Source organism: Myotis myotis, unplaced genomic scaffold (assembly GCF_014108235.1).
Source record: "Myotis myotis isolate mMyoMyo1 unplaced genomic scaffold, mMyoMyo1.p scaffold_m19_p_13, whole genome shotgun sequence".
NCBI lineage: Eukaryota > Metazoa > Chordata > Mammalia > Chiroptera > Vespertilionidae > Myotis > Myotis myotis.
In genome coordinates this window covers 46606435-46621242 of record NW_023416317.1, presented here as the reverse complement: position 1 = coordinate 46621242, position 14808 = coordinate 46606435, and the positions used below count along the sequence as shown (strand labels likewise).

The 14808-nt window shown below is 41.6% G+C and overlaps 1 protein-coding gene across 4 annotated transcripts in view; it reads right to left on the bottom strand.

Annotated features, from left to right (window-relative positions):
• Window positions 1-5418: 5418 nt before the first annotated feature.
• The window catches only part of LOC118668282 (programmed cell death 6 interacting protein), a 44771-nt gene continuing 35381 nt past the window's right edge, over window positions 5419-14808 (bottom strand). For 3 of the 4 annotated variants that reach the window (XM_036332938.1, XM_036332936.1, XM_036332937.1), the window contains 3 exons: window positions 11072-11195; window positions 9673-9860; window positions 5419-8898 (listed from right to left, as the gene is read on the bottom strand). In XM_036332938.1, coding sequence (XP_036188831.1) covers window positions 8724-8898; window positions 9673-9860; window positions 11072-11195 — 487 coding nt within the window. In that variant the 3' untranslated portion in view covers window positions 5419-8723. Of the gene's footprint in view, window positions 8899-9672; window positions 9861-10960; window positions 11196-14808 lie in introns of those variants that run through there. The other variant, XR_004971610.1, reaches the window with a different exon arrangement.

The window sequence follows — 14808 nt, the reverse complement described above, 5'->3', positions numbered from 1 at the left end:
AGGTGATGGGTTCGATACCCAGTCATGGAGCATATAAGCAACCAATGAATGCCTAAGTGGAACAACAAATCGATGTCTCTCTCTCTCTCTCTCTCTCTCTCTCTCTCTCTCTCTCTCTCTCTCTCTCATCAATAAAAAGTGTTTAAAAATACAAACTGCACCTTCTACTCCTGTCTCCTGGCTCACTTCTGCAGCACCAGCCCCACCCAGCACCTGGCTCTCCTCAAAGAGGAATTAGGGCCACAGACAACCCACAGGAGACAGCGCCCCGCCCGGCCCCCCTAAAGGAGAAGACAGAGCTTTCCTTGCCATCTCTTTTTCCATAGTTGAGGTTGAGGTTGAAATATAACAAAATGGCCCCTTTTTTCATCAAAAATTATTTCTGCCAGCCACAGGGAGGGTTTCAAACCAGACACCGCCTCTCAATAGTTTAAGAACTATGTGCCCCAAAGCATCACCTCAATTCTGTCGCCCAGAACACGGGGTGCTTTTATCTGGCCCCAACATCAAAGGGATGGTATGAGAGACATTCGTACCATATCTTTAAGGTGCCTGTGGTTTCTCAGAGAGAGAGAGAGGGAGAGAGAGAGAGAGGGAATGTCCCGTGAGGGGAGACTCTATAGGAAGTGTCGGCATGTCCAAAAATGAGTGAGACCAGTTCCCTGACCACAGGCTGAAGCCGACTTTGCAGCATCAGTCCCAGGACCGACCCTGGCTGCGGGACGCAGTCAGGAGTCCTGCTGAGCTCTGCGCCCCAACCCACCCTGCACTCGGGGGCACACCTCATCCTGAAGCTGGTCACAGCACGGGGCCTCCCAGGCATCAGAGAGGAGGGCCAGTCCTCCTGCCCCACCCACTGCTGCGGCCTCCCTGGGTCCATCATCATCTCCAACGACTCCATCGCCATTCCTGCACCCAGACTGCCAGCAAGTACCCACCATCACTCCACCAGCACCCATCGCCATCTCCAACGACCCCTACCATCCCCCGGCCACAATCCCACACACACCCCCTCCGACCCATGTTGGTTGGAAAACTGGGCCCATACACGGAGGTCAGGGAGCAGCCACTCCAGTTGGCAGGTGGCAGGTCTCACCAGCAAGGGAACCTACTCAAGAGGATTGTCTGGGGCCGTCACAAGACGGGTGGATCCACACCATCCACCAGGATCTTAAAGCTCAGATAGAGGCTTGAACCGGGCCTGGTCACGTATTCCGCACAGAGTCTCACCAGCACAGGACTCCCTCAAGGCTGCGTCCTTGAACCTGACTCCCACTGTGAGCACAGTGTGCAGAATGTACATTCGAGCACAAGGGGTGAGGGGGTGAGGAGCCTGCAGCTGCCAGGCCCAGCTTCTCCAGGACTAACCGGCAGGCACATGCTCTCAGTGACTTCCCCCAGCACCCCGTCACCACCACTGCCCCCATCCCACCACTGCCCCCCCAGCACCACCACTGCCCCCATCCCTGTCTCACCATGGCACGTTGAGGGGACAGGGTCCAGGGACATGAGCCCGCTGGTCCAGCCAGACTAGCAGACTTGGGTTTGTCATCAGAGAACACTTCACAAGCTGCCTCGGGCAATCACAACAGTCATCCAAGCTCAGCCTTTTGAGAGCTTCCTCTGTGCCGGGGGCCATGCTACATGTTCTTCCTGTATTAACTCATAATAACCTTATGCAGAAAGTGCCATCCTGCACCTTTTTAAAACATGGGGATGCTGAAGCACAGAGGGGCCTCGTAATTAGCTTCAGGTCTTGCGGCCATTAGGTGTCAGATCTGGGACTTCGCCCAGGCCATCCCGAGTTTGTCACACCGTCACCGCACAAAATAAACCCTCGGCACTTTAATGAAGAGCATGAAGCTCACCGGGGTATCGGGGGTGCTTGGCTGCTAACTGCCTGCCCCGTGGTTACCACAGGCCCAAGGAGCAAAGCTAAGATCCTCAACAGCAATAACCAGGAATGGTGCTGGCTGTACACGCTTTGCTTTCTAATTTCATGAGGTAGGGAGTATGACGCCCGTTTTATAGATGAGGAAACAGACTCAACTTGCTTGATCAACAACTTGCCTGATGGTCATGCAGCAGACATACCCCAAAAGACCCTATGCAGAGTAGTCATGTTTATCCAACATGTGCCAAGCGTTCTGTGCAGCATTCATACATGAGTGAAGGAATGAGTGAATGAAAGAAAGACAGAGAGGCAGGGAAGGAGGGAGGGAGGGAGGGAGGGAGGGAGGGAGGAAGGGAATAAAAGAAAAAAGATAGGGCAGTGTTACTCATAATTAAAATTGCAAAAACAACAGCAACGATCATTAAAGGTCAGAGAAGCAGACAGGGTAACGGATGTTAATTTGAGAGTCAGTGGGTAGGACTGCACCCAGCACTGGATACCCAGTGGAAGTGACCCCTCCCACACAGCATCTCCCTGCCCTTCCTTCCGCCTGGCCTGACCTACTTCAGGGCTACTTCAGGGCCAGCGAGGTTTGCAGAGCTGGGCCTGGGTTAGATGCTGACTTGTCAAAATGGCTGCTGCCTTTAGCAGTTAGACACTCTAAGACCTCTATTCTGAGTCCTTAAATATATACAGTGACCTGTGTGCTGATGTGGCCAAAGGACAAGGAACGTGTGAAATTGTTCCCATTAAAATCAGCCCTGGGGGCAAACACTGCAGAACCAAGTGCAGGCCTGGCTGGGTCCTCGGGTTTTTATTATAGGATCACATCCTTTCTCTGCCTGTAAAGTTCTACTCTCCCGCCCTCCTCCCCACCCGCCTTGGCCCCCACCCCTCTCCCACTCCCAAACACACCTTCTTCTAACCGCCTTTAATTACTGGAAAACCTTCAGCTAGGTTTCCACCCTAAAAGAGGGTCTGTTCCTATCAGAATATCAAATCGAGTGTACTCTCTGCTTCACAAGGTATGCTTGTTTGGGGGTTTGGGGGGACAGGAAATGCGCTCTGGGGCCTAAGAGTTCTCTCACGCCTGGGAGACTCACTGTTTTGTTTCACAGCTTCCTCGATTCACAATGCAAGGATGCTTCAGCTCTTGGCAGGGAAGCAGATACAGAGCCTCTTCGCAGGGCCCCCATGACATTGCTAAAGGTAAAAAAGAAAACTTGAACCAATTTTAGAACAAGAGTTGAGAGGGAATAAAAGCCCTGCTGTGATCTTTGAAAACATTCGTTGGGAAATAGTGCCCTCTTGTGGTCTAACTGGAAATTGTCACTCTTCCCCAGAAAGTTTTCATTAATAAAACTGGAGGTTAATAAAACTTTTTGTGCCGTGAACCACATTGGCGGTCAGGTAGAGCCTGTGTAATTTACAGAGAGCCAATTCTATTCGTGTTTAAGCACCTAGAGGGGCCAGTCCTTCAGGCATTGTCCCACCCTGAGGACGGGATTGTTACCTGTTACACCAACGAGGATATGGAGGTGGACAGCGGGCATGTCTTGCTCAGAATCACACAGCTGCTGGGGGATGAGGCCAGAACTGGGGCCCAGGTCAGGCTGCCTCTAACAACCCACTAAAGATGAGTAGGTCTCAGCACCGCCTGCCAGAATCTGAAAAGCTTATACCGAGGCCTTAACGTGGTTCTGTCACGTACCCGGTCCAGAGAGTCTCAACACCTAGTTTTCAAGGTTCCGACCTTGAAACTGGTTCCTAGTGAGAATGGTGGGCCATGAGACATTCCACGGACAGGGGAGTGGGAGTGGAAGTTGGGGGCGGGGGAAGGGGGGGCTCCAATTCCCTGGATGGAGTCCCTGGTAAGTGGTCAGGTCCTCTCACTGCCCTACTCCAGCAGGCCATCCCCTGTGAGTGGCTCATGATCTCAGCCCCCCTCTTCCACAACATGCACTAAAGCATTCATCAGCAAGAGGTTTCACTTGCAGGAAGGCAGATACCACAGAACTACAGGCACATGGACGAGAAGGCACAGATTAAGGGAACATGAAGGCAGCGCTGCCATCAGACCACGCGTGCAGATGTGCACAGCATGAACATTCTGCGCTGTCCCAGACGGCCCAGTGCAGCAGGTGGCTGCGAGTTGAAGCTTACCAACCCACGCACACAAGCAACATCCATTTCTTTACTTATTGAGGTCATTTGTTTCTGACGCTAAAGCCCATCCCACGCAGGGTGATAAAGAAAAACACCTCAGACCCGCCTGGCCGGAGTGGTTGATTCCCAGATGGTCACGGTTCATTTCCAGGTCAGAGCACATGCCCAGGCTGCAGGCTCCATCCCCAGTGGGGACATGCAAGAGGCAGCCAACCAATGGTTCTCCTTCATCATTGATGTTTCTCTCGCTCTCCCTCTCTCAAATCAATAGAAATATGTATTTAAAAAAAAAAAATTCAGACTCACACATTGCTGGCTGGCTCCCCAAGCCAGGTCCTGAGTCAGTTTCATGCTGCCCACCTAATGGTCCCTTCAGCTATGGAAGCCCCGCCTTGCTGGGAGCGTGCCACCATCCCTCTATACCAAAAAGCTATCCCCTCGGAGATTTTGTCACTTCCTTCAAACCCTGGCCCCAGACTCCAGCTTCTGCTCCCCGACCTAGCACCACACCTGGGGCAGGAACATGCAAAGGGTCCCAAGCCAGAGCTGAAATGGGGAGAAAAGCATGGAGAACTCCCTGCCACAAATTCACATCTTAATATACTATCACCTTCAAACCAACTGTCAGCTCAATTGTTTTCTTTCCTGGAATATAAATCCTTGAGAGTGCATGTGGGGGCAGGTTGGTGGGGGGGAGAGGTGGGGAGGAGGCTGGGAGCAACTGATCAATGTTGCTCTCTCACACCGTTTCTCTCTCTCTCTCTCTCTCTCTCAAATCAGTATAAACATATTCTTGGGTGAGGATTTTTTTTTTTTTAATGATTTAACTATGCCCAACTTTCCTATATTTAAAATATACATAATAAGAATTCGGACTCCATTCTTGGAGTTCGCTATTCACCCTGAACTGTTGAAAGGGATACAAAATCAACAATTTAGGACAAATTGTGTATTCTGAGCTACATAATAAAACAGTTGCAGCTGACCTTAGCACATGGGAGAACGAGGAAGAAAATATGTTTTAAAAGATAAACGCGTTTCACCACCCCCTCCAGTGCTCAATTAACATAAACTTGTCAAACATTTTCAAAAAATCCCAACCCAAAATTTGACACTTGAAATTAAGTCATTTGATAAAACGGAGGGAAAACCATAACGAAAAACATGGTCCATCCATGATAAATCATAGGGTGGACAGCTATTAGGAAAACATTTAAACATTGTCTTTGTTTTATAGTCTCATGCATTTAGTCAAAGTGGCTATTTTTTTATTCCCAACCCACCATTTGTTAAAGAAATTACAGAAACTATAGAGCTGAAGAATAAAACTTTAAATAAGAATTCATACTCCAAAGAAATAAGAATCTTTCAACTTTTATTTCCAGGATACATTCATCTGGAACCTCTTTGTTTCTTTACAATTTTCCCCCTAAGAGAAATGAATACAATAAAAATATAATCCAACTACCAGCAATGTTTGTAACCAGAAAAGAATCTAAAATCTCTGGTGTGATAATATAGGATTTTTTAAAAATATAAACTTCATACCAGAAATAAAGCCTGAATATTCTCTTTTTCTTTAAAAATAGAATTTTTCCTTCTTTGCTCTTTCATTTAAATCTTATAATCACCATTTAGTTTTAAAGTCTACATTTAAACTAGTAATAACAATACTATAGCAGTTTTTTCCTACTTTGTATCCTGTTCCGTGAATCAACTAAGAATTGCAGTTAAAAAAAAAAAAAAAAATGCCACTAGGTTAATAGCAAGATTCTTCAAGATAATACCAATAAAAAAAAAAAAAAATTCCCACTAGCAAACTAAAACCTACTTAACAAGTTGCATTGTACAAAGCACTTTTGCAAACTGTAAAGCTCTCATGGAAAACTTTTTACAAAATGTGTTGGACTAGAAAGGCTAGTTCAACCCTGGGATAGAAGGTCAGGGACAGAAGGCTGTGAAATCTTGGTCTTTGTTCTGTAACATTTAGATTTGGGGAGGGGAGATTAAACATTGCAAAGCTGGGGGTACGGGTACATGGTTATATCACAAGGACTGAATGGTCTGCAGTGATGTGTGAGTATTTTTCTTAACTGAGAATAGAGAGCAAGGGGCAGAGTAACAGCCAGGTACTTTACACGAGACTGAGAGATCAGACCACCCGTCTGCGACTAAGAAAAAGAAATGTTAGTGTTTAGCGGCTCTCTATCCAGAGCTCCATCACTGGAAGTATAATCCATTCTGAAACAGTGTTCCAAAGTCGAACCTAAATGGACTGGGAATGGTTTCCCAAAAGATCATCAAAAAGTCTAATTATAAACACAGGTATTAACATACCTGAACTAGAGAGACACTCTCCTATCGCCAAAACAGCATTATCCAGGACACCTTTTTCAGGGCATTTTGTAGGATACTGGAAGCTAAGCAAAGGATAAAAAAGTTTCAGACAAATGAGCCCAGTGAAGGCTTCATTCTTGTTTGCTAGAATGCAAAATGGACTTCAGAGAAACGTCTTTACATGAGCCATCAGGATGACAGCAGACAGGCCTATAAACAGACCTGCCGATGGAGGCCTGCCGAACCTTGGTCATTGGCACCTAGACACAGATGGCCAAAAGAAGCATCCTCGATTACCTAAGGGGTGAGTGAATGGACAGGAGGAATGGTGGTAGGCTGCTGAGCGGCTCGGGCATGCTGGAAGAGGCTGGCTGGCACCAGGGCTGAGCCCGTCTCCGAGAATGTTTTAACCATCTTCCCGTGGCGCTCTGGGAGCAGGCCTAGCTTAGCACAGGAAATGGGCTAAAGGCCTGATAACTTCTCTTTCGGCCTTTGGATGCACTTACTCTTTCTTCAGCACCATCTTTCCCCAAGAGAATATTCAGGCCAACTTTGTTTTTGTTTTTTTCTGCATTAGTAAGAGTTATAAACTAGCAATTTGGAATACCCCTCTCACGGAGTATCTTACGTTAGTATATGACACCTTGAGTAATAAGAATGTATAACTTAAATGTCATTTACACAAGAGTCAAACAAGCCATGTCACACTTGACGATTCCACATTAATAAAACTTAGCTTTGATATGTAAAAACCTATCTTTTGCCAAGGTTTTAACTACTGGACTTTAAACCAACTGTAATATTCCATGTAATTTATATTGCAGTAACATGCCTTCATGTTTTCTACATACAACAAAGTAAGACTTTGAAATATACATATATTTTAAAACCAAGTCACTCTCTTTTACAATGACACCTTCAGTCCAACATTTAAAATATAAACCCAAACTGCCAATGAAAAACCACAGTGTACCAAGTGACAGTACCATTTAAATGAAACAATAAGGCAAGAAAATGTAGGCATTAAAACTTAAAGAATAAGCATAAACTAATCCATTGGAAAACTGCTCATATGCCTGATGTGTTCAGAAATGAATCTCACGCAGAACAGATCCCACTGTGATATCAAACAACTCATTCCTTTCTCATTTTCTCATTCCATGAAGCATGGCTCACTACTTTTACTGAGGTTTATACAGTGATTAGTTATCTTTAACAGCAGAGATTAATATTAAATACACAGCCTATTCCAGAATTGGCATATGCTCCCAACAACTGTTTTGTGTGCTCCCTGAATTATAAAATAGTCCAATCTTTAGGAGCATAAAAATGAAAGGGCTTAAATCTACTCACATACATTGTGCACTAAATGTTACCAAGTTAAGACAATAAGGTGGAAAAAAGAAGGGTACAGTAAATTTTCTTTAAACAATCCTGTTTATATTAGACAGCATTGTAAATAATGTATTTTAACCAGGTTATAAAAAAAATAATTACCAGAATTTGTACCAATTTCTTGGAGAAATTAATAAAACATTAAATATACATATTTATTTGTATATTTATTTGAAGAATCTTTGGTACCAATTGTGTTCCTTCCACATTATAGGACTTTTCAAAATAAATTTCAAAATTAATATATTAATCAGCACATGAAAGATAAACTATGATACTTTTCATTTTCCCATAAAATGTACTTGAACCTGACTATTAACCTGCACTAATCATGCACTTAAACACAGCATCTGTTTAACTCATGTACATATAAAATGAGACTAATACTACAAAGAAATTAGACAGTAATGAGAATCAATGACAAAACATAACAATAAAAACTGTTCTTAAGCAATTTATTTTTAAATTATAAGATTACAATGCTTTGATTATGCAAAATAGCATAATGGAAATTAAACCAAATCAATAAACCAAAAGAGAAAGAAAACTTGGTTTTCTTGAATATCAGTATTTAAACCATCACTGTAAGTATCTGGTAACCCAATCACAGCTTCTGTAGACATAAGTATATTTATTTCAAAGGTTTCTCTTGTGGGTTTAATTTCTTATTTTCAACTTTTATGAACTGTAATATAATTTATTTCAAATCCTAGTATACCTAGTGTTTATACTGCAACAGCAGCAAATCTCACATGTGCAATCAAATGTGGAACTGGGGCACAGCTTTCAGTTTGTAGCCGCAGACAGAAATTATACACTGCATTCAGAGTAGAGTGCATTATATTAACCAGAGCATGGAGTTTAGTACACTTATTGCAGATTAGTATTCTTTCCCTTTGAACTGAACCAGCTGAGCTTCTGAGCAGACATATTACTGCTGTGGATAGTAAGGCTGCTGTGGGGGCTGAGGGAAGGGGTATGAAGGCTGCTGGGGTCCTGGGAACGGAGCCTGTCCAGGGTTCTGATGATACACTGGCGGATATGGCATATTGTACTGGCCGTACGCGTAAGGGTTATAGCCCATGGGCATGGGCATTTGGCAATACCTGATGGGAAGAAGAAAAGAATTGGATTGATAAATCAAATACGAAAAAAAAGAAACATACTATAATTATTCTAATACCAGTTTTTCCAAGAAAGCCATTTGTCTCCATTTCTCAGTCTATTAGAGAACAGTGGAGAGAAGAAAACAGCTGTTTCAAGGTACCTGTTAGAGAAAAGTGTTCCTAATCCTGTTATTAATTGAAATGAAAGAATATCAAGTTCACTGTAATGCATATAAATTTACTATTTGTAAAAATTCTTAATAGTGGAAAGACAGAATGGACTTAAAGTTTGAAGCACACTTAAAAAATAGTCAAATGTCTTGATTTTTAACTAATTATCACAAAGAAAGCAGATCTTTAAGAAAATACATTCCATAATTACATAAATTTCTGCTCAACAGTTTATCAATATGCAAAGATTTCAAAGTACAGGAATATAAATAAGGCTGTATCAGTCTGGCTCACACTAAGCTCAGAAAAGGCACTTGTTTATCACCTAAATAAATAAGATCAAGGAAACATATTCTGAATTCCATACAGAAGAGATTTGATATAAACCCAGTATGTAAAAACTAAAAACATAAATATGCTTGGAAATGGCTATCCCAACTACTCAAATAAGTGACTATAACATTATTTTTACTTCTGCATGAGCTGACAATGTAGATTATTCATTTATGACACATCCATTCAGAGAAGCAACAACCCTGTTTTTAACAGGTTAACCAGAGAAGATTAGCTGATTCACTGGGATAAACACAGTTTCCGCCTTACCCGGGATATCCTGGATAGGTGGGGTAGGGGGGCCCCTGGGCCTGTGGAAGGGGAGCTGAGCCAGGAGCCTGGGATGCAGCAGGTGCAGGAGTCCCAGTCACTGCGGGAGCTGAGGCAGCAGCAGCAGGTGCTCGATTTGCTGGAAACGTAGGAGGTGGAGGCCGGGCTGGGGGCTGAGGCTTACTAGGCTATGAGGAGAAGTCAGCATTAACTACAAAATGTTTCATGTTTCTTTCAAATTGCTATCAATTAAAATAAATGAGGGGGCATCTGAAACGCTACAGATTCCAACTAGATATACTTCTAATTCCCATTCTTAAATGTTGGCTTATTACTCTAGAAATGTATCATAGTTGAGGAATAATTCTCCAATTTGTTGTTTGTTCGTTTAATCCTCACCTGAGGATATTTTCCCATTGTTTTTGTGTTTTTTAGAGAGAGGGAAAGACAGATGTATCGATGTGAGAGAAACACACCGACTGATTGCCTCCTGCACAAGCCCCAGCCAGGGCCCGGGCCGGGGAGGAGCCTGCCACCCAGGTACGTGCCCTTGACCAGAATCAAACCTGGGACCCTTCTGTCCGCAGGCTGATGCTCTATCCACTGAGCTAAACAGGCTAGGGCTAATTCTCCAATTTGTGGATCCTCAGTAGCCACTGCTCTTTTCCTGATGCCCAATAATCATTTACTGCTCACTGCTTCTCCCAGTGATCAGACAACTGAGGTGGGAGGAAGGAGCAGGTTAGGTACAGTTTATTATTGTAATCTCATCCTGATCTCAACATATTATGAAATTTTTTAAAGACCAGAATACTTAAAAGAATATTGTAATACACATGTGAGTTCTAATATTCCCCTATATAATCATAGGACCACTTCACCCTAAGAAAATTAACTCTTACTCCCTAATATCATCAAGTATCCACTCCACATTTAAGTTTTCCTACTTATCACCAAAAGAAGCTCTTACATGTATTTTTATGGACCCAATCAAGATTCACGTATTGCACCTGGTTATTATGAATCTTTCCACTCTTTCAACCTAGAACAAGCCCTCTGCCTATTTTTTCTTTCTATGACATCCCCTTTTAGAAAAGATCAAGCCAGGTATCTCACAAAATGTCCCCGTTCTAGATTTGTCCAATTGTTTTCTACTGGCACAACTGAACTTCTTGTTTCATCGCCCCATTTGCTATAAACTGAAAGTTGGTTCTAAAGACTTGATTAGATTCAAGTTAAAGATTTTTTGGCAAGAATTCTTCACACTGCAAAACATCACGTTGGTCACCTGATCAAAATGGTGACCATAGATTTATCCAACATGAAGTCTGTTCCATCCTTTACAGCAAGCAAGCTGTCACTAATGTAAACGTCCATGTACAAATGTTGGCTTACTGACCGCAATGGTTCTTGGCGCTGGAGTTGGAGGAGTGGGGGCAGGTCCTCCTGCTGGAGAGGACTGATAGGCAGGTGTAGGAATTGAAGGAGCACTAGGTTCTCTGGCAATGCTTTGCTGCAAGTCCCTTATTAAAGACAAGTGTTAGAAATTAACACAATAAAAGAAAACCCAACACACATAAAATATCAGGTGCTTTTCTTTTCTTCATACATGAAACACAGAAAATAGATTCAAAACAATGGTGCTATTTTAAAACATGCTACGTTTATGTTCTTGACTAGAACGACCTTAAATCTTCTTTCCCCCTCCTATTTAATAAAATGAAATTAGCTCTTATGCTACTTCTGAAGCCTAGGAAAAAAGGAAAACTTTCAGAGATCATAGTTACAGCTAGAGTAAGGAAGATGTCAAACTGGGCAAGTGGTCCTCAACGACTGCCCTCTCTTTTCTTTTAATATATTTTTATTAATATCAGAGAGGAAGGGAGAGGGAGAGATAGAAACATTAATAATGAGAGAGAATCACTGATCGGCTGCCTCCTGCACACCCCCAACTGGGGATCAAGCCTGAGACTCGGGCATGTGTCCTTGATAGGAATCGAACCCAGGACCCTTCCGTCCACAGGCTGATGCTCTATCCACTGAGCCAAACCAGCTAGAGCTTCTGCCCAGTCTTAATAAGAGGTCATCCTCTAGATGAGAAACTCCTAACAGAACAACCAGAAAATTACAGTAGCTCATAGTCACCTCATAGTCATCTCGCTAATATTTTAATCACTATTTACAGAAACCGTAACAACAGGTGAGAAAGCTAATCTATTCAAACCATTTTATAAATTTCTTAATAAATACTTTCTAAAGATATTCAAAAAAAGCATGGCACTGAGCTATTTCATGTTAAAAGAGACCTCAAAATATATTACTAAGGTAAATTCATAAAAGAGATAGTTGAAAAGACCATTAAAATACAGTATTAAAAAACAGAAAAACATTTTTAAATCCCCTCTATCAAGATAAACTGAAATCCATCCCAAAATCTCACTTAAATAAAACAGATGTGCTATAAGTGTAAATTACATGCCAGATTTCTAAGATTTAGTGTGGGGGAGAGAGGAATAAACTATCTCCTTCATTATTTTTGCATTGATTATATTTTGAAATGATGCTATTTTGGACATACTGGGTTAAACAAAATGTATTACTGAATTTTATTTTGCCTGTTTCTTTTAGCTTTTTTAATGTGGCTACTAGGGATTTTAAATTTTAAGTTGTACATGTGACTGCATAGTATCAACATACAGACGTACCTTTATTTAATTTACCAGCTCTAGACATCTGATTTGTTTCTATTCTTTTACTGCTAACTGTAATATTGGACAGTGTGTTTTAGAACCTTTATGCCCACACCATTTACAATAGCCCAAAACTAAAAACTACCCAAATAGTCAAAAATAGTACTGATAAATAAGACTAGTATATTCATACAATGAAATACATACAGGAACATCATACAGATGAATCTCACTAACATAATGTTGAGTGAAAGCCAGTCACAAAAGAGTACATATGATTCCATTTATATACAGTGCAAACACAGGAGAAACTAGTCTATACTCTCAGTCAAGGCAGTGACTGCTATGAGAGGGGATAATGACTAGGTGGATGCATTAGTTATGCTTGTAGGGTGCTTAAAAGTGCTCAGTACAGGGGTATGCTCAGTTTATGAATATTCAACAAGATATACATCTATATATACTTTTCTTGTTTTTATTTGACATTCAATAAGAATGTTTAAAGAATTTAGGCCCTGAGCATAACAGTGATTTTAACAAAGGTCCCACACACTATAAGCCCTGCACCCTGCTTGGATCTGAGCAAGATCCACTTTAATCTATTTTACAAACTGAGATTCTCTGTAAGATGTAGTTTGAGCAAAAGGTTCTACAGCTCAAAAAATAAAAAGTGGAGGGGGTGGATGAACACAATCCAAAAAGTTAAGATCAGAATACTTGGTTTTGACTATAAAAACATGAAATCCATTATTTAGATTAATGTAATTATCTGAAAAGATTATATATTCTTTCACATGACTCAAAACTTTAAAAAGTGAAAGACCCCTGCCTGCCAGTTCCCACTCCACCATTCACTCCCCAGACAGATACCCACTATTCTTTCTTAGGAGCCCATCCTGAGTTTCCTTATGCATAAATAAAACAATTCAAATGCATATATCCTCTCCCTTTTCACACACACAAAAAAAACATACTTTACAAACTGTTCTGTGCCTCACCTTTTCTGTACATTAACTAACTTAGCAAACCTTCCATATCAGCAAACAGAAAACACTCTCTTTTTGTAAATAGCTGCCTAGTATTTCAGTGTACAGCTGCAGCTTCATTCATTTCACCAGTCCTGGGTGTTTGATTTGTTTCTATTCTTTTACCGCTACAAGCAACGCAGAAACGAATTAGCTCATAAATATGTCATTTCTAGCATATGCTAATGTATCCTCAGAATAAATTCTCAAAAACAGAATAAAGGATCTATGGATTTGTAATCCTGACCTTGGTAGCTAAAGTGCTCCACACAAGGACTGCACCAATGTGCACTCTCACAGCAATGCACGGGACCTAGTCCCCCACGTGTGCTAATAAAGCATGTTAAACAACTTCCAGATTTTTGCCAATCTGAAAAGTGTTATTTCTTAGTAATTTCAATGCGTGCATTTTCTTTTGAACGTGGTTCTTATGCTTAAGAACCACTTATACTTGTTTGCATCCTTTGCTCACTTTTCCATTGGGTTTTTCCTCCTGACTATAGTTCTTTATAAATTAGGTAATAAGCCTTTTGATATAATAATTCAATCTTGGTTTTTCTTTGCCCATCTCTAATTCTATCTTTACTTTGGCTTCATTTTCTTTTGACTTCCTCATTTCTACTCTGTGTTCCTGTGTTTTCTTCACTGTTTATATTCTCCCTTTGTGCTCCTTCCCATTTCATCTTAGATCTGTGATGGTTTGTTTTTCTCTTCTCTCTCATGAATTCTGACACGTTTTATCACCTGTTTACTCACCAACTCAAGTTCTGGCATTTGTTTTCAATGTGCCTTAGAAAGACTGCTTCCTAACCCTTTTTTTTTCCCACTGTAAAATGTCAGCTCAGAATTTTCACCTGTCCTGTGACAGTATTATTTTGGTGAATGTTCTTCATCTATAGCAGTGGTTCTCAACCTTCCTAATGCCGCGACCCTTTAATACAGTTCCTCATGTTGTGGTGACCCCCAACCATAAAATTATTTTTGTTGCTACTTCATAACTGTAATTTTGCTACTGTTATGAATCGTAATGTAAATATCTGATATGCAGGATGTATTTTCGTTGTTACAAATTGAACATAATTAAAGCATAGTGATTAATCACAAAAACAATATGTAATTATATATGTGTTTTCTGATGGTCTTAGGCGACCCCTGTAAAAGGGTTGTTCGACCCCAAAGGGGTGGCGACCCACAGGTTGAGAACAGCTGATCTATAGATTTTGTCCAATTTTTCACCTTGATAAATATAGTCTCTTCATATCAATGCTGTGTCAACTCTCTACTGACTACTAAACATGGAATGAGTCCTGTTACTGGCCCAGCTTTCTCAGTAGTCTCCTTCAGAAAGGGATTCGCCATCTTCCCCAGGTTCTGTATCTCTAGTTTATGTAAGGAACCTATTTGCCACCACAAAGTAAACT